Below are 19126 nucleotides of genomic sequence, written 5' to 3'. Positions count from 1 at the left end.
CCCCAAAAAAGTTCTTGGGGAAATTAAAGCGAATAGCCTCCGGGCTGGCATAGGACTCTGGAACAGCCTCTTGGGCCTGAAGAGACATGGGCTCTGGGACGGCCTCCGGGCAGGCAACGGGCTCTGGGACGGCCTCCGGGCAGGCAACGGGCTCTGGGACGGCCTCCGGGCAGGCAACGGGCTCTGGGACGGCCTCCGGGCAGGCAACGGGCTCTGGGACGGCCTCCGGGCAGGCAACGGGCTCTGGGACGGGCTCTGGGACGGCCTCCGGGCAGGCAACGGGCTCTGGGACGGCCTCCGGGCAGGCAACGGGCTCTGGGACGGGCTCTGGGACGGCCTCCGGGCAGGCAACGGGCTCTGGGACGGCCTCCGGGCAGGCAACGGGCTCTGGGACGGCCTCCGGGCAGGCAACGGGCTCTGGGACGGCCTCCGGGCAGGCAACGGGCTCTGGGACGGCCTCTGGAACACGGAAAGGGCAGGAGACAGTCAGCTGGGAGGTGTGTTCTGTCCAGGCACGCAGGGCCATCATGGCATAAAAGGCACGGATAACTCTCTGGGCCATAGCTGGGCTGACAGAAGTAGCAGGTGGCTCACGAACGGTCTCTGGGCTGGTAGCAGGCTCTGGGGTAGTCTCTGGGCAGGAATCCACTGCTGTGTGGGTAGCCCAAACACACATAAGATCAGCAACATATACAGACAGGGCAACCTCCTCTTCCCCAACAGGAGTGACAGGAAGAACAGACCGTACTTGCATGACCTCCAGATTTCGGGATTTGCAGGGGGTTCTCTTCCTCCTCCTACGTCGGCGAGGGGGCGCTGCAGAGAATGATGGTTCTGGATGGGCAGGGCTGGACTCAGACAACTGGGCAGGGCTGGACTCAGACAACTGGGCAGGGCTGGACTCAGACAACTGGGCAGGGCTGGACTCAGACAACTGGGCAGGGCTGGACTCAGACAACTGGGCAGGGCTGGACTCAGACAACTGGGCAGGGCTGGACTCAGACAACTGGGCAGGGCTGGACTCAGACAACTGGGCAGGGCTGGACTCAGACAACTGGGCAGGGCTGGACTCAGACAACTGGGCAGGGCTGGACTCAGACAACTGGGCAGGGCTGGACTCAGACAACTGGGCAGGGCTGGACTCAGACAACTGGGCAGGGCTGGACTCAGACAACTGGGCAGGGCTGACGCGAAGAGCGGGCTCGGCCGTGCAGACGCGATGAGCGGGCTCGGCAGTACGGATGCGGCGAGCGGGCTCGGCTGTGCAGACGCGATGAGCGGGCTCGGCTGTGCGGACGCGGCGAGCGGGCTCGGCTGTGCAGACGCGATGAGCGGGCTCGGCTGTGCGGATGCGGCGAGCGGGCTCGGCCGTGCGGACGCGATGAGCGGGCTCGGCAGTGCGGACGCGATGAGCGGGCTCGGCAGTGCGGATGCGGCGAGCGGGCTCGGCTGTGCAGATGCGATGAGCGGGCTCGGCTGTGCGGATGCGGCGAACGGGCTTCCTCAGTGCTCGGTTAGAAACTCTCTTAGGTGAACTGTGCTTGGGCTTCACTGAATGCACGGGTTTAGGACCACAGCTGATTTCCTCAGCGAGTCCTACAGTGAGAGACGAACCGCACACCCACAGCGCTCGGTCCAGGAAATGCACAAAAGAGAGGTGTTCCGCATCTAACAGAAGCATTGCGCCGAGCGTGTCGTCCATCCCACTCCAGAAATTATACTTGAGTGTTTCCTCACTCAAATTGGTCTCATGATAAAACTCTAGGTAAGCCCCCACGTAATCATCAAGCGACCGTCCATTCTGGTAGAATCCGTCTTCCATCATCATACCTCTTGCTTGGTTGTTCCCGGGTAGGCTACTAACTGCTAGATCCTGGTGTGGTCAGTTATTCTGTCATGAATTGCGTGGAAGCAAAGGCGGTAGTCGGATCTAAATGCAGCAGACTTTAATAAACACAGAGGGAAAACTCGGAACAGGAACGTACATATATTCAATAACTGACAACGAACAAAAGAGCACACAGGATTTAAATACACAGAGGGGATGAGGAAACGAGACACAGCTGGGGCAAATGAGAACAACGAGAGGGACCAAACGAACTAACAAGGCAACACACCTGAAACAAGGGAACTAATAATTAACATGACTAGGGATACAATGAACAAGGCAGAGAAACAAGATACAAACTGAATGCAAAAACCAAAGACAGTGAAACCACAAACATGACAATAAACAAAACCGTTACAGTAGAAGGGTGATTTAAAAATAACATTTATTTAAAATAAAAGTTCTTCTTTTGGCAAAATTACATTTCTTTAATAGCCTAAACCGAGGCTTTACTCCCTTCAAATTTAAATTGTCAATGTTTCATTACGTCACTGTTGGAAAACAATCTTATCAGAATATTATTTTTTTACCTATATAAAGGGCATTTCCCCCCTAATTTTATTAAATGTATGCTCAGCGCCAACGCTCCCACCACGCGCTGTGCGTAGGGCACCAAGAGCTGAGGGGGGCAGGGGCACCAAAAACATTATCTAATGAAAATCAATAATAATGCCGATATTATTTCAGTATAGAAATACAGACATCCCGGGAGTCTCCCGCATATTGATAGCGGCTCACTGATGCCCGCGAATTAGTTAAAACCTCCCGGAATCTAGAGCGAGCGCGCCCGCGAGACAGAGACGTGCTCCAAACCGCGTAGCGCGTGCACAGAGAGGAAGAGAGAGCAAGAGATTGCGCGCGCGTGTGCCTCAAGAAGCGCATGTAATATGATTGATGGACACAGGACAGAATGGACACAGGAACCCAACAGAACCGTCACGGTGGAAAAAGTGTATCTGAGCGTGTGACTGTCTATCCGAGTTTTATCGAGAGCAGGACAGATAGCAAAATTTGTTTTGAAATTGAAAACAAAGAACTGGCCAGAACTGGCCCCACACACTGAAAACGGACTCAAACAACTTCCTCTGGCCCAGATGTGGCCCACACCCTTTAAAATGACTTTAAATTTATTGATATGGCCCAGGTCTGGCCCAGGCACTGTAAGACAGATCTGGCTGAGAGTCGGCTGGGTCCCCGGGCCAGACCTGGTAGAAACTGCAGTGAAGCACAAATTCAACCATTTAAAAAGATTAAGGATTTTTATTATAAAATTTACACTTTAATTAAAGCTGCAGTCCGTCGTTTTTCCTCTTTGTCGCCATCTCTGTTCGAAATCTGCAATTGCAGTTATTCGCGGAATTATTAACTGTGCGTGGGTAGTAAATCGGCATGAAACAGCGCGGATGAACACAATGTATTGAGGGGAACCTGTCGCTGCCGCGTCGCTGTGGATACTGTACTACTGTCATCAGCAATCTCAGAGTATACTTTTTGAAAGTGTCAACATTAGAATTTTCATCGGAAAATGTCATCTGAACAAGTAAGTAACATTCACTTTTGTTCTGACCAAATTCGGGGGGTGGGGGAAGCATTGCAGTAGGCTATATCATGCTGATTAAATCTAACGATTGCTTATATCACGTCAAAACGTGAAAAATATATTTTTTCTGTAGCCACTCTGAAGTCCGAAGTCTTTGGGTTTTACAACTGGTGAATCTCCAGTTGTCACTGGTGATTGTCGCTTTAAACTTCCGGGATCCGCCATACCAAGTGCTAAGCTAAATCTCCACCATCATCCACACACGCTATAATAGCCGACTAGCCGAGACTCCTTCTCTATGTGTACAGAAGTGACGTAATGACGCAAAGACATGCTCGAAAATTCCCGCGGAAATCCACCAGTACCACTGGAATTAAAATCATTATTACAAGCTTACCGTTTTGAATCGAGGTAAGGCAAGCAGATCGTTTTGAACACTGGCTGGTCAAGTTTTTTTTCAAAAATGTCTTTTTTTATATTTTTAAACCCAAGAAAGTGCCGGACTGCAGCTTTAACAATTACATGTATTAACAATGAACAAATACATGATATTAACATTAATTAACAACGCAAATTTTAAACCACAAAATAACAGGTAAATTATATTTACTCATTCTCTTTCACACACAAACTCTTTCACTCTTTTCTCTTTAACACTAAATAAATTCCTTTTACAAATGTCAAGTCACCATTAAATATATAGCACTATATACAGTAATGACTGTTTCAAAGCACCTTTACAGGGTTAAACAGGAAAATGATCAATGATGCAAACAGAGTTCATTGTTCACAGGGTTTATACAGAGATTCTTAAATTGAATTTACTACCTTTTTACTACCTATTTTACTACCATCACAATATTTTTACTACCAACACGGCTTCAAACTTCAACTGTCGCAGTGTTAAGTGTTAAGTAAAGTGACAAGTAAAGACATGAAATATCTTTCCAAAATGAATTAATAACATATTTAATCACAATTTAATGAGGCAATTATAACTTAACAGGGTATCTGCATTTTTTAAGATTTTAAAGTAAAATTTAAGGCTTTTTAAGACCTGAAGAAATCAAAATTAATACCGTACATTAGGGGTGTGCAATATTAACAAAAATATATCTTGATATTTTCAAAGTTTTGTTGATAATAATTAGATGATATTTTACTGATTTTGTACTGGTACCACGGCTGGTTTAGGCCTGTTGTTGACAGCAGACTCACGAAGATATTCTATGCAGTGGTCAGTTTACAGTAGTGACTGAAATTAACATTTTTATTAAGGGGCAATATTTGCCACCTTAAATTGATTTCCAGGGGCATTTTCACCTAAATATGGAAATTATTTCTAAACGTATTTAGAGGTATGCATCACCTTTTATGTCAAATTCTAACATTTAAATTAAATAATATTAGAATAACACCGCACCACTGTCAAATTAAATAATTAAATTAAAATCCATCCTTGCACTGCAGAGGTGACAGAAGCGGCTTCCGAACTGGCATTACTATATATTTACACTTAATGTGCAATTGCATAAATAAAGCTATTCAATATTTAAATATGAAATGATTTATAATTTTAACATTTTACTTAAAGGGTACTTTAAATATGAAACTAAACCCGCCAGTAGGTGGCGGTGAGTCACTGTCTTAATAAGCGAGTTGTTGGGAGTCATTTATTCAAACGATTTGTTCAAACGGATGATTCATTCAAAAAATCAAGTGATTGTTTATTGAATCAAATGATTCGTTCAAAACGCGGATTTCAGTTTTTTTTTTAAATAATCGCTGTCTGTTGGACTACAGTTTCATTCTCGTCGGCGAAATAAACGGGGAAACAAACAATATTGACAATATTGTGTCTAAACAGTAAAACACAATGTTAACTTTATTGTTAATTTAACTGTTGTATAAAATAAATAGCACAGCAATTGTGCACAGGAAAACGGCACTCTTGCTCGTGATATTCTAATATAACAACATAATATGATATATATAATAAGACAAAAACTCATTTGGGGACATACCAGTGACACAGTGACAGCACGCAGTGAAAGCAAGCATCCCAGCCAACACAGCCATGTGGGGCCCACATGGGTTTGACCTGGGCTATCTAACTGGGACCCAGACAGTTTTGTCCTCGGTTTCCATGGTGGCCCTACATGGGTTTGCCCAGATGAAATGAACCCTGCTCAGTGTGCACACTACAGGCTGTTAAATGTAACACTGATCAGTGTTGGTGTTAATGAGGTAATTAAGTGATTGAATAATGATTGAGCATTATTGATGAACACCTGCTGTTAACAAGCAGAATCACTGAAAAAATGAAAACATAGATTTTATTTATATCTAATTAATAAAAATGAGGCAACAGATTACAAGCAATTTTATTAATTAAATTTAACAAATTAGAATTGAGTAATCAAATTAATCAAATTAATTCCTTAAATGTACTTCCAGCCACAGCCTTAGATGAAATCAACTAGAAGATAAAATACACAAAATCTCTCAGGATCTGATTAAACAACTCCACAAACAGCATTACCAGCTTCACGTATTACTAACCAGGTTGACTTTATTTCTGGTAGACGTCTAAATAACTTCTTATTGAGATTTAACAGAGGTTAAGATGTTGATGATTTATTGAAAATAATAGTTTGGTTTGATGCCACCATTATGGTGAACAGCGTTTGCTTTAGTTGGGATCTTGACTTTTTAACATTAGTTTTACTCTGCTCAGTTGTATCTGATTGTTATGTTAAGAACAGCAAGAGGAAATGCATTCAGATGCTATAAGCTGATTAATGATAAAAGTCTAATCGCTGTAAAAAATAAAACATATATTTTATTTGTATTTAATTAATTAAAATACGGCAACAAATTACAAGCAATATTATTAATTAAATTTAATAAATTAGAATTGTGTAATAATTAATCAAGTTAATTCCTTAAATGTTAACCATTTAAAATGAGTAAAATTTACAAAATATATGTTATTGCCAACATTGAAGACACCTGATGTTAACAAGCAGAATCACTGAAGGATAAAACCATAATTAAAGTCACCGTTATGGAGATGAGTGTGTGTTTTAGTTGGGCTCTTCACCCTTAAATAATTAACTTTAATTTTTGTTTGACTGCTGTACTTGAATTATAACAGCCAGATGAACAAACAGTGATCTGATGGTGTTGGTTGTGTTTTAACATAATCATGATTTCACAATCATTTGACCTGAATCACTTAACTCAAATGGAGTCCAGTTTATGAGTTAAGTTATCTTTATTAACTATAGAAGTACGGGCATTGTACACCGTAATATTTTATTTAAAAGGTAATCCAAATAATTTCTAAAAAGTTTCTCTTGTACAAAAAAAACCAAAACAAAACACAGACATCATGAATCAGCCTGTGAATCTCAACAATGGTGACATTTATAAAGCATGTTGCAGTGCATTCTGGGTTGCACCAATCAAAACTCATTCATGGCTCCCATCATGCATTACTGCATGAATAAATAATGAGCTTATGATCAGAGGTTGTCACCATTGCTGAGATTCATACGCTAAATATTGATGTCTGTGTGCGCCTAAAAAAAAAATACATATATTTTTTATTAGATCAACGTTTCTATTTGTTCATCTGGCTGTTATAACTCATGTACAGCAGCCAAACAAAACTTAAAGTTAATAATTTAAGGGTCAAGAGCCCAACTAAAACACACACTCATCTCCATAATGGTGACTTTAATTATGGTTTTCTCCTTCAGTGATTCTGCTTGTTAACATCAGGTGTCTTCAATGTTGGCAATAACATATATTTAGTAATTTTTACTCATTTTAAATGGTTAACATTTAAGGAATTAATTTGATTAATTATTACTCAATTCTAATTTGTTAAATTTAATTAATAATATTGCTTGTAATCTGTTGCCTCATTTTTTTTAAAATTAGAAATAAATAAAATCTATGTTTTCATTTTTACAGTGGGAATTTCAGTATATTTTTATCAGAACATCAAATGATTCTTAAAACACCATTTACACAGTTTGGACTTATGCTATTTTTACTCCCACACAGACATCAAGAATCAGCATATGAATCTCAACAATGGTGACATGCTTCATGGTGCAATGCATTCTTGGAGCCATGGATAAGTTTCGTATGATGCACCCAGAATGCATTGTACCATGAAGCATGTCACCATTGTTGAGATTCATATGCTGATTCTTGATGTCTGTGTGGAGGTAAAAACCGCACAAGTCCAAAATGCGTAAATGGTGTTTTGAGAATCATTTGATGTTCTGATAAAAGTGTGCTGGAATTCTTGCAGTAGAATCACAACAAAATGAATAACATATCACCTGAACAAAACTCACGCACAAAAACAGTGTGCCAAACCACTTCATGATGATTATATTTGTATCATCAATCAGCTTATAGCATCTGATTGCTTTTTCTCTTGTTGTTCTCAACATAACAATCAGATACAACTGAGCAGATAAAAACTAATGCTAATAAGTCAGAGCCCAACTAAAGCAAACGCTGATCACCATAATGGTGGCATCAAACCAAACTATTATTTTCAATAAATCATCAACATCTTAAAGGATTAGTTCACTTTTAAAATGAAAACTCTGTCATCATATACTCACCCTTAAGTTGTTTCAAACCTGTATGAATTTCTTTCCTCTGCTGAACACAAAGGAAGATATTTAGAAGAATGTCAGTAACCAGACAGTTTTTGGTTCCCAATGACTGCCATAGTAGGAAAAAAATATACTATGGCAGTCATTGGGAACCAAAAACTGTCTGGTTACTGACATTCTTCTAAATATCTTCCTTTATGTTCAGCAGAGGAAAGAAATTCATACAGGTTTGAAACAACTTAAGGGTGAGTATATGATGACAGAATTTTCATTTTAAAAGTGAACTAATCCTTTAACCTTCTGTAGACGTCTGACAGAAATTAAGTCAACCTGGTTAGTAATAAGTGAAGCTGGTAATGCTGTTTGTGGAGTTGTTTAATCAGATCTTGAGGGATTTAGTGTATTTTATCTTCAGTTGATTTAATCTAAGGCTGTGGCTGGAAGTAGTTGTGTTTCTCTTTCCTTCAGTGGTTCTGCTCGTTAACAGCAGGTGTTCATCACTAAGGCTCAATCATTATTTAATCAATGAATTATCTCATTAACTCCAACACTGATCAGTGTTACATTTAACAGCCTGTAGTGTGCACACTGAGCAGGGTTCATTGCATCTGGGCAAACCCATGTAGGGCCACCATGGAAACCGAGGACAAAACTGTCTGGGTCCCAGTTAGATAGCCCAGGTCAAACCCATGTGGGCCCCACATGGCTGTGTTGGCTGGGATGAGAGACAAATGCGATGTCAGCTCGCACTCGCAGTGCCTCGTCGTACGTAGTTAAAACAATGATTACAATATCATCATAGTTCATAGACAATCCTAAGCACAAAGAATGAACTATCTCTTATCCTCCTCTCGCGTTCAGGAGACAGAGGCTAATACGCTGCCGTAAATGACGCGAATTGTCACGTGAACAAGCAAATCCACAAAGATAGAATTATAAAAAAAATAATACGTACGCTAATTAGATAGTTTTCATTTGGAAAGCATTTAGATACGTCTAAGTCAAAGTGTCATCTAAAATTTAAGACATTTCATAAGTACAAATAAGACTTTAAGACGTTTTATGGCCTTAAATGTTAAAATTCAAATGTAAGACCTTTTAAGACTTTTTAAAGATCCGCGGGGACCCTGTAGTTACGGCGCTGTTTTGAATGCCGTTTGAAGTCTTTAAACCGAGCGTCCTCCAGCCAGAGGTCCGAAAACTTGCACTTGCCCATATTTACTTGGTAAACTCGCGCGGAGCAGAGGTTTACCGCCAAGCTAAGGTACCAGCTTGAACCGCCCAACGTACACATCGCGTGACGTCATTCCGTTCCCTCGCGTCCGACCTTTCTTGGGTCCGACTCAAAATAAAAATAAATTCATGGAAGTTTAGTAAGGAAATAGGCCTGCACACGTAAGTTACCCTAATTGATAACCATATAGACCCAGTTAGAATTTACTACCTCGTCAGATGACGTTTACTACTTTTTACTGGCCTTAATTTGGCAAAATTTAATTTACTACCTTTTACTACCTTTTACAACCCCGCGGAAACCCTGGTTCAGCTGAATTTAGTACAGTGTTGATTTTGTTCTGTTCAATAACTGTATAAAGTATATCCATTATAAAAATAGTCAATTTTCATTATTAAGCAGCTCTGCAGAAAACAGTGATGTCATCGTTCAGCTCAGTTCAGTTCTCATATAATGGTGTCAATGCAGGCAGATCAATAATATCAAGAATAAGTGTCCCCAAGCAAGCCAGAGGTGACAGTGGCAAGAACCCAAACTCCATCAGTGACAGAATGAAGACAGAAAACCTGGCTCAGTCGGGGGGGGGGGGGCAGTCCTCCTCTGGCCAAACAACGAACATGGTGTGTGTTAGGATTCAGACTGCTTCACAAGTCAGATTGTGGATTGATATCATTCAGAGTATTTTATTCAGCTCCTTTTGCTTGAAGATTGGAAAAGAGTAGCAAAACTTGAGAGCACGTAGATGTGAATTTGAGAACTTGTACAATAAATATTTGTACTTGTACAATAAAATTTACACTCACAGCTCCAACGTGAAAACATCAATTAGGCATTTGCAACTTCTCAAATCTGCCATTGCAATTTTTTTTAATTGCCCCGCCTTTCTCTCTCAACGCCACTCAGTTTGCTAATGCACACGTTAGTTACGCATCGAATATATCGCAAAAATAGTTGCAAAGTCAATGCATGAAGGATTGCAATTGCAATGGCAGATTTGAGAATTTGCTAATGCCTAATTGAGGTTGTACTGCGAATGTGAATGAGCGAATACAAGTTTGTGTCTGTCATTGTATTTCTGTAAATGGCATTTTACACATTGGTGACTTCTTGTCTGCAGCTTCAAATTCAGAATACAGGTTTGTGACTATTGTCTGCGAGTGCACATCTCAACATTCAACAGGTTTTTCAGTAGAAATATTTATTGTACAAGTTCTCAAATTCACATCTACGTGCTCTTGAGTTTTGCTACTCTTTTACCTTGATGAGATCACACCGGCGTTGGTGAGAGGGGAGATGAAAATGGCCATTGGGTCTGTGCGGAAGACTGGTCTGGCTCTCGTGGATCTGATCCGATGACTGTGCTGAGGCCTGTTGTGTCAACGAGGTCTTCACAGGCGTTTGTTTCTAGATCTTGTCTAGTTGTGATCTCGTCTGGCATTCAGGGCTGCACTGTGGTCATCTTAGGGTGCAGGTCTATCTGGTCTGGATGCCGACTAGATCTGGCTGACTACAGTACCCTAACCTTGGAATAAGAATGAGACAGAGAGACTAAATTTGAACATGTAGTGTGTGTGCTCAGGGACAGCACAAGTTGTGTAGATGTTAACACATGTAGTGTGTGTGCTCAGGGACAGCACATGTTGTGTAGATTTTAATACATGTAGTGTGTGTGTGCTCAGGGACAGCACATGTTGTGTAGATTTTAATACATGTAGTGTGTGTGCTCAGGGACAGCACATGTTGTGTAGATTTTAATACATGTAGTGTGTGTGTGTGCTCAGGGACAGCACAAGTTGTGTAGATGTAAACACGTTTCTGTATATTTTAATAAATATAGTGTGTGTGCTCAGGGACAACACATGTTGTGTAGATTTTAATACATATAGTGTGTGTGTGTGCTCAGGGACAGCACATGTTGTGTAGATTTTAATACATGTAGTGTGTGTGTGCTCAGGGACAACACATGTTGTGTAGATTTTAATACATGTAGTGTGTGTGTGCTCAGGGACAACACATGTTGTGTAGATTTTAATACATGTAGTGTGTGTGTGTGCTCAGGGACAGCCCAAGTTGTGTAGATGTAAACATGTTTTGTAGATTTTAATACATGTAGTGTGTGTGCTCAGGGACAACACATGTTGTGTAGATTTTAATACATGTAGTGTGTGTGTGCTCAGGGACAACACATGTTGTGTAGATTTTAATACATGTAGTGTGTGTGTGCTCAGGGACAGCACATGTTGTGTAGATTTTAACACATGTTGTGTACACTGTTAGCCCTTACTGTAGAAAAAGCCCAAATTCTTACAATATCATACCACTTTCCATTAAAACAGTAATATACAGGAATATATTAACAGCGCTCAAAGTCGACACTCAGAGGCTGTGTTCCCAATCACACCCTATACCCTCATTCACTATTCCCTACACTAGTTCACTAATATAGTCCACTTGAATGAAAAGATGTGAGTGAATTGAGACACTGATGAACACCTGATAAGCAGAATCACTGGAGGACAGAGAAACAAGAACAGAAAAAAGAGAAACACAAGAACTACAACTGACTTCCAGCCACACTGAGTGTGAAACCAGTTTAACATTATTTATTTCATACATGTACAAAAGTTATTGTTGAGAATGAACAGGGATTTAGTTTATAACACAGTTTGTTGTCACCATGATGGAGATCAGTATTTGCTTTAGTTGGTCTCTTGTACCTTAATTTAAACATTTTTTCCATTCCTCTCTCTCTGGCTGTTGTAACAGTGAGTTTATAAAGCACATTTGTTACAGCAAGAAAAAAACAAGAGGAAGTTTATCACGTGTTTTTGGTTTTGTGATGATGTCATAATCATCCATGAGTGAGTTTTTGCTATATTTTTTTTTGTGAGATATGAATTTATGGGTTTAATACAATATATTTGAAAATCTATAACATGAAATCCAGCAATCTTTCTGTAATAAGGTCAACTGAAGAATATTCTTATCATATAGTGCATTAAAATTGTATTTAATCCTGCTTAACTCAGGCACAGACAGACATTTAAAATCATCATATGAATCTCAACAATGGTGACGATCAAAAGTTTCATGTCACAATGCATGCTGGGTACCAGGATAGTATAAAACTCCCAGCATGCTCTGCTGCATGAATAATAATTAAAAATATATATTCCCACCATTGTTGAGATGCATGTTCTAATTTGTGATATCTCTGTGTTTCTGTATTACAGCGTAACTCTGTTATTTTTGGTTATGCTTGTGTTAGAAATAAATTTGTGTTGTGTTGTGGTTTCACATTGGTGGTAACGTCAACACTTTCGATTGACAATTAAACTCTGAATGAGTGAGAATAAACTTCTTAGTGAATGAACGAGATATATCCAGCTGCAGACCCGCAGCACCACCAGTTTCAGAACCCCAGCGCCAGAACCGGAAGTGAGGGGCGGAGTTATTTACAATGAGACAAGCATGTAAACGATGACAGAATTTTCACTAATTTGAAGAATGTTAACCCTTTCACACGTAAGTTTAAAATATTCTAATTGACCCCCCAGCGTGAGTTTTTCAAGGCGACCGTTATTTCGAATCTGTCACTTTATGGTTTCCATGGTGACGCGTCACTGCTTGTCACGTGACACAGCGCAACCACAACACAGCGCTGAATGAATGATCTGCTTTTATGTAATTTTTCCTTTTTTATTCTAAATATTCATTACTTTAACTTACATATTTGTTGAGTCTCTTTTCTGTCTCTGCTTACTGAAAAAGGTGTATACATTTTATAAGCTACCATTGACTAAACATTGGGGATTAGTCTACAATAACTACAAATTAATTTAATATATATCACTTCTGGAGATTCCCGAATGTTTTGATCAAATATTTGACTTGCTGTATCCACATTATAATATAGGATCTACAGATGTACACTACTCTGCATTGTGAAAAGCCAGTGTCAAGGTCAAGCACACTTCTGAATGATTGGTGACAGTTTTCATAATTACTTTAACAATGGTGTATGTCACTTTACAATAGTTTGTGGCATTTTCTCTCATGCTAGTTTACAATTATTTGAAATACCTGATTGGTAAGTGTCAATTTGTGGTGCACAAACAACATACTCCTGCTTAAGTAGTACCACTTTAATAAGAACATTTTAGTAAAATAGCTAAATAGTTTCTATATTCTTGTATAGTTACAAATGACAGCTTAACTGTCCTATATACAAATATAAATAAATGTGTTATAACAACTGTATTTACAATATGTAGGTAAATACATTGTAAAAATTATTATAAAAAAGAACCATAGTAAATATAAATGCATACAACGGACCACGATATTAAAAATATGGTGAAGCCCAATGTTTCTGTACCTTAATGTATCATTATAACATACGTATAAAGTATGACGTTTCGTGTGTAATAAAAGTATACCGTTTCGTGTCCAAGCAAATACGCTCCAAAACGCGTTACTCGGTTTAGAACGTAAGCTCCGCACCTCACTTCCGGTTCTGGCGCTGGTGTTAGAACGTAAGCTCCGCCCCTTACTTCCGGTTCTGGCGCTGGGGTTCTGAAACTGATGGTGCTGCGGGTCTGCAGCTGGATACTATAGGAATGAACAGGCTATATAAGGATTTCATCATAACCGCAATCATTCACAAATTGTGTGTGTGCACAAGTGTGATTTGCAAAAACACAGCTAAAGCAGCAAGAGAAAACTAATGGATTAGCATCAGCAACCCAACTAAAGCAAACACTGATCTCTATAATGGCTTGTTAACAGCAGGTGTTCATCACTAATGCTCAACAATCACTTACATATTCAATTAATTATTTCACTGCAACACTGCGTCAATGTTACTTTTTACTCTTTGTAGTGTGGATTTTCCTGTGGGGTTAAAAGGGTTAACAGTGTAAGATAAAAAGACACACCCACGAACATTTAAAAGTATTTAAACAGTAATAAACTGTAAGTTATAAAACAGGTTTATACTGACAACACTGTCGCCAGTAGTTTACTGTAAAATGTAGTTTTTTGGGTCACCATTGTGCTGAAGAGTAGAGCCTGTGCTTCAGTCCAGCAGAAGATCTAGAAACATTGATGATATGCTGCATGTTGCTTTATTTATCAGGTGGTGACTGTGTAGTTGCTGATCCAGTGGAAATATTTTTATGTACTTAAGTTTTTTAGTGGTTTCTATTGAAAGTTCATAATACTCTTTGCTCACATTATTAATGCATTACACATTTTAGTTAATACATTTATATGTATATATATATAGCAATTGTAAGTCGCTTTGGATAAAAGCGTCAGCTAAATGAATAAATGTAAATGTAAATGTAAAAATGTAAATGTAAAATGACAGTTGGTCAATTTAAGGCAGTCGGTTTCTGCAAGTGAAATTAGTTTTAACTCGAGTTTTAATTTAGTGCATTTTACAGTAACAAACTGTTTATTACAGTAAAATACTGTAGATTACAGTAAATAACTGTACAATTAACAGTAAATTACTGGCAACAGTGTTGCCAGTATTTTACTGTAAAAAAACCCGGTAAGGTCTAACAGTGTAGATTTGAACACATGTAGTGTGTGTGTGTGCTCAGGGACAGCACAATTTGTGTAGATGTTAACACATGTTGTTTAGATTTGAACACATGTAGTGTGTGTGTGTGCTCAGGGACAGCACAAGTTGTGTAGATGTTAACACACAGTGTGTGTGCTCAGGGACAAATTTAACACACAACCTGCCGTTTCTTAACACGTGTTTATATAAGGACTACATATTTTGTGTTACATTTAACGCAACAATGCGTTATTCCTCTTACACAAAAGTGTGTTCATACCTTTTACACACTAATGTGTTATAGTTACACAACTTGTGTCAGATATGTGTCACATGTGACTGTAGTCAGTGTGTATTTGCCAGAGTTACTTCCTGTGTTTTTACAGCTGAGTGTTTGGACGAACACTGGAACGTGTTGTTAACTTGTGCGTATTTTAACACATGTAGTGTGTGTGCTCAGGGACAGAACAACTTGTGTTGATGTATACCAGTGACGTTTAATAAAGAGTTTGCTTGAACTTTCATTTCCTGGATGTTTTGGTGAGAAAATATGACCAGATGTTTCTTGATGATGTCATAATCAGCAAGTATCTGATGAAGTTTTTGAGTATATGGATGATGTGTCTTTATCATATTTATGTGCTGTAGTTATAACGGTGGAACTACATCATATCCAGCAAAAGCTTTTAAACTTCAGACTTTCTGTTCAGCTTTTCTCGAGCCAACCTCAACGTTTGCTTACAAACTTTCTAATCTTACAATTAATGCAAACATTTTTTTTGTTTTTGTTTATCTTGTTCTAAAGTTATCATGATTCCTAATTATAAAATATAATTGTCTTTATTTTATTATATGCTCATCTGTAAATCAGACTTTTCAATATTTTCTGCAGTGAAAGTGACTCTGGATGATGATTCGGCTCATCCACGTCTCTTCGTGTCTCATGATGGGAATCAAGTGAGATGTGGAAACAGAAACACAGTGAACGAGGAAAATAACAGGTTTAAATATTATCTTGGTGTTCTCGGGAAGGACGGATTCTCCTCAGGGAGTTTTTACTTTGAGGTGCAGGTGAAGGATCAAACTGAGTGGTATTTAGGAGTGGCCAGAGAATCTGTTGACAGGAAGAGCTGGAGCGATCTGAGACTTGATGATGGATACTGGACTGTGAATCGGAGATATGGGGATTATTGGGCTCTTGATTCTGCACATGTCTCTCTTTCTCTGAGAGTGGAGCCTCAGAGGGTCGGTGTGTTTGTGGATTATGATCAGGGTCTCGTCTCCTTTTATGATGTGGAGTCCATGTCTCATATCTACTCTTACACCGGTCAGTCTTTTAATGAGAAACTCTATCCATTTGTTTGTTTGGGGTATCTGTATAATAATAACTCCACACCACTGATTATCTGTGATTAATAATGAGATCAGTGAATTAATTTACATGATCAAGTGAATAAAAGGAAATATAATACAATAAGTGTAACAGCCACAAATATGAACTGTTACGGTACGTTCACACGGGGCGTGAGCGTCAACGCTTGACGGAAGGCGTGGCTGAAGTTTGGCACGACGCCATGGTCATAGCAGCGTCAGCCAATGAAATTAGACAGGAATGACAGGATGAACGTGATTGGCTGCCGCCTGGCTACTGTATTTGCATAGAGCGACCTGACTGGCTGACGCTTCCGTCTGCGGCGCTTCACTGGCGTTGCCCGCGGCAGAAGTTGAAAAATTCTCAACTTCTGCTGCGAGCAACGCCAGTGAAGCGCCGCCGACGGATCCACAATCCTTTTCGGCAACGCTTGACGTCACCCATTCAAAGTCAATGGGAAGCGTTGACGCTCACGCCCCGTGTGAACGTACCGTTATTCACACATGTGGACACAGAAGTGTGTGTGTGTGTGTGTGTGTGTGTGTGTGTGTGTGTGTGTGTGTGTGTGTGTGTGTGTGTGTGTGTGTGTGTGTGTGTGTGTGTGTGTGTGTGTGTGTGTGTGTGTGTGTGTGTGTGTGTGTGTGTGTGTGTGTGTGTGTGTGTGTGTGTGTGTTCATCTGATCACTGTTCTCCATCAGCACCTCCTCATCTCCAGTGTTGTATAAAGTACTAGAAAGCAATACTTGAGTAAAAGTACAAGTATGGTACTAGAAAAAGACTTTGGTAGAAGTAAAAGTTACCTTTTAGAATATTACTTAAGTAAAAGTCTTAAAGTATCTGATTTATTTTGTACTTAAGTATGAAAAGTAATTTTCTGATATTTAATGTACTTAAGTATTTTAAGTAAAAGTAAAAAGTTTTTTATTTTTATTAAAGCAAGCGGTTAACTTTGTTTGTGAACTTTATTGTGGATTTCTTATACTAGGCATACTATTAACTACAACCTGCTGTTGTTTGTGTTTTGTAGCCTGTACTGTAGGCTACTTGTGTTATCGTTTATCTCCCACTGCATGTACCTTAAGTTAGCTGCTCTACTAAGAAAAAATCAGTCTGCAATAGTGCACTGTTCTGTACAGCCTTATAATTCATTGTTTTTTTTCCAAAATATAATTTTATATTCAGTGCAATAGCCGTATACGGGGTTTTATAAATACAGAGGTCCCAAAAGTGATCTTGCTAGGGGGTTCGGGGGCATATTATTTTTCCACTGTCATTGGCAAAAAACATATGTATATCTCTGTTAAATAGGAATCCATTGTAATAAAGTTATTCTCATTCTGGGCACAGTATGCAAAAGGCTATTGCTCTACCTGCTCCCCTCTCTCATCTCCATCTCTCGTTCTTCTTCTCTCAGTCTCTTTATCTTTACCTGTACATCTCCCCTTCCCGAAGATGAGCTTTGCAAACTGATTATTTATGTCGGTCGTTTAAAACTTCTATTGTAAATCAGCGGTTTAGTTTAGCCACTTGCATCTTATCTCGTGAAGCGTCGCGTTGGGATTCGCTCGCGGCCGCGGCTCGCGCTTCCATGGCAACAAACAAGCTTGACGCTGAAATAGAGTGTGCGCAATGCAATCTAGGAGCAGTGATTCGCCAAACCTCAAACCCACATTTCTTCTGATTTTATTTTGTAGTAACGAGTAACGAAGATGCTTAGTGGAAATGTAGCGGAGTAAAAGTATACATTTTATCTAGGAAATGTAGTGAAGTAAAAGTAAAAGTTGACATAAATTTAAATAGCGAAGTAAAGTACAGATACGTGAAATTTCTACTTAAGTACAGTAACGAAGTATTTGTACTCCGTTACATTACAACACTGCTCATCTCCACTAGATCGAGAATAAAGTCATGAAGTGCAGATCACGGTTCAGTTTCTCCTCAATAGTGTTTGATGATGAATGTCCAGATCGAGTATCAAAGAACAAGATCAAATATGAGACATTTTTATTTGTGTGACACGTTTTACTCACTACATCATTCCCACAATGCATTTGTGTTATTCAGTGCTCATGACTTATATGTGGACAGCGTAAAGAATTAGTGTCCAAACTTCTGTTTCTAACTCATTTTGGACACAGATTAATACATGAGTTTAAGTTTATTCATCTAGTCATATATATTCATAAGTAGCCTACTCATTTATATATTTTTTATTATTCTTTTGATTTCATTTGATTTTGTCGAGGAAATGTCAACACCCAAAAATTAATATTTGCATGTCTTTCCAGCCCTTTTTTTATTGTGCTATTAAACTGAATATTGAGATGTTATTATCAGAGAGTCTTTGTGTTTTATAATTATGTTTACAGTAAAAATCAACTGTGTTTTATAATTATGTTTACAGTAAAAATCAACTGTGTATAAGTTCTGTTGCTTTTATATGAAAATAAATATAATGAACAAGACACCCAAAGTACTGTCATTTATTTCCATTCGAAAGACGTGTTTATAAATCCTTTTTACTTTAATTAGACATGTTTATATATATATTGTTTTTGTTGTTGTATTAATATGACAACAATTCTTCATAAGAAGAATATTTGGGAATATTCACACATCATTAATACTCATAAAAAATCAAACATTTTAAAAGAGAACAACACATCACGGCTGTTTAAACCAATGCTTGTCCCTGTTATAATGTTTCTCCCCATAGAGATTTCATTTGGAACAATTGCAATATATATATTTAAATGCTTATTTTCTGAAAGCTGGTTTTCAGCCGGTATAATACGAGTAAATCAATTACTAAATCAAGAAGGAATGTTTTATTCTGAGTTTCTAGATTTCCATAATTCCAGTGACACCGAGAGTTTTCTA

The 19126-nt window shown here is 39.2% G+C and overlaps 1 protein-coding gene across 7 annotated transcripts in view; it reads left to right on the top strand.

Annotated features, from left to right (window-relative positions):
• LOC307008855 (butyrophilin subfamily 1 member A1-like) overlaps nucleotides 1-19126 on the top strand; it is a 66592-nt gene that overhangs the window by 32605 nt on the left and 14861 nt on the right. For 4 of the 7 annotated variants that reach the window (XM_079632120.1, XM_079632123.1, XM_079632121.1 and 1 more), the window contains one exon: nucleotides 15767-16428. The exons of 1 other annotated variant lie outside the window; for it this stretch is intronic. In XM_079632120.1, the coding sequence (XP_079488246.1) occupies nucleotides 15767-16290 (524 nt within the window). In that variant the 3' untranslated portion in view covers nucleotides 16291-16428. Of the gene's footprint in view, nucleotides 1-15766; nucleotides 16429-19126 lie in introns of those variants that run through there. 2 more of the 7 variants (XM_079632122.1, XM_079632125.1) reach the window with 2 other exon arrangements.

Source organism: Phoxinus phoxinus, assembly GCF_949152265.1.
Source record: "Phoxinus phoxinus genome assembly, chromosome: 1".
In the NCBI taxonomy this organism is placed as follows: domain Eukaryota; kingdom Metazoa; phylum Chordata; class Actinopteri; order Cypriniformes; family Leuciscidae; genus Phoxinus; species Phoxinus phoxinus.
This window is presented reverse-complemented; position numbering and strand designations above follow the sequence as displayed.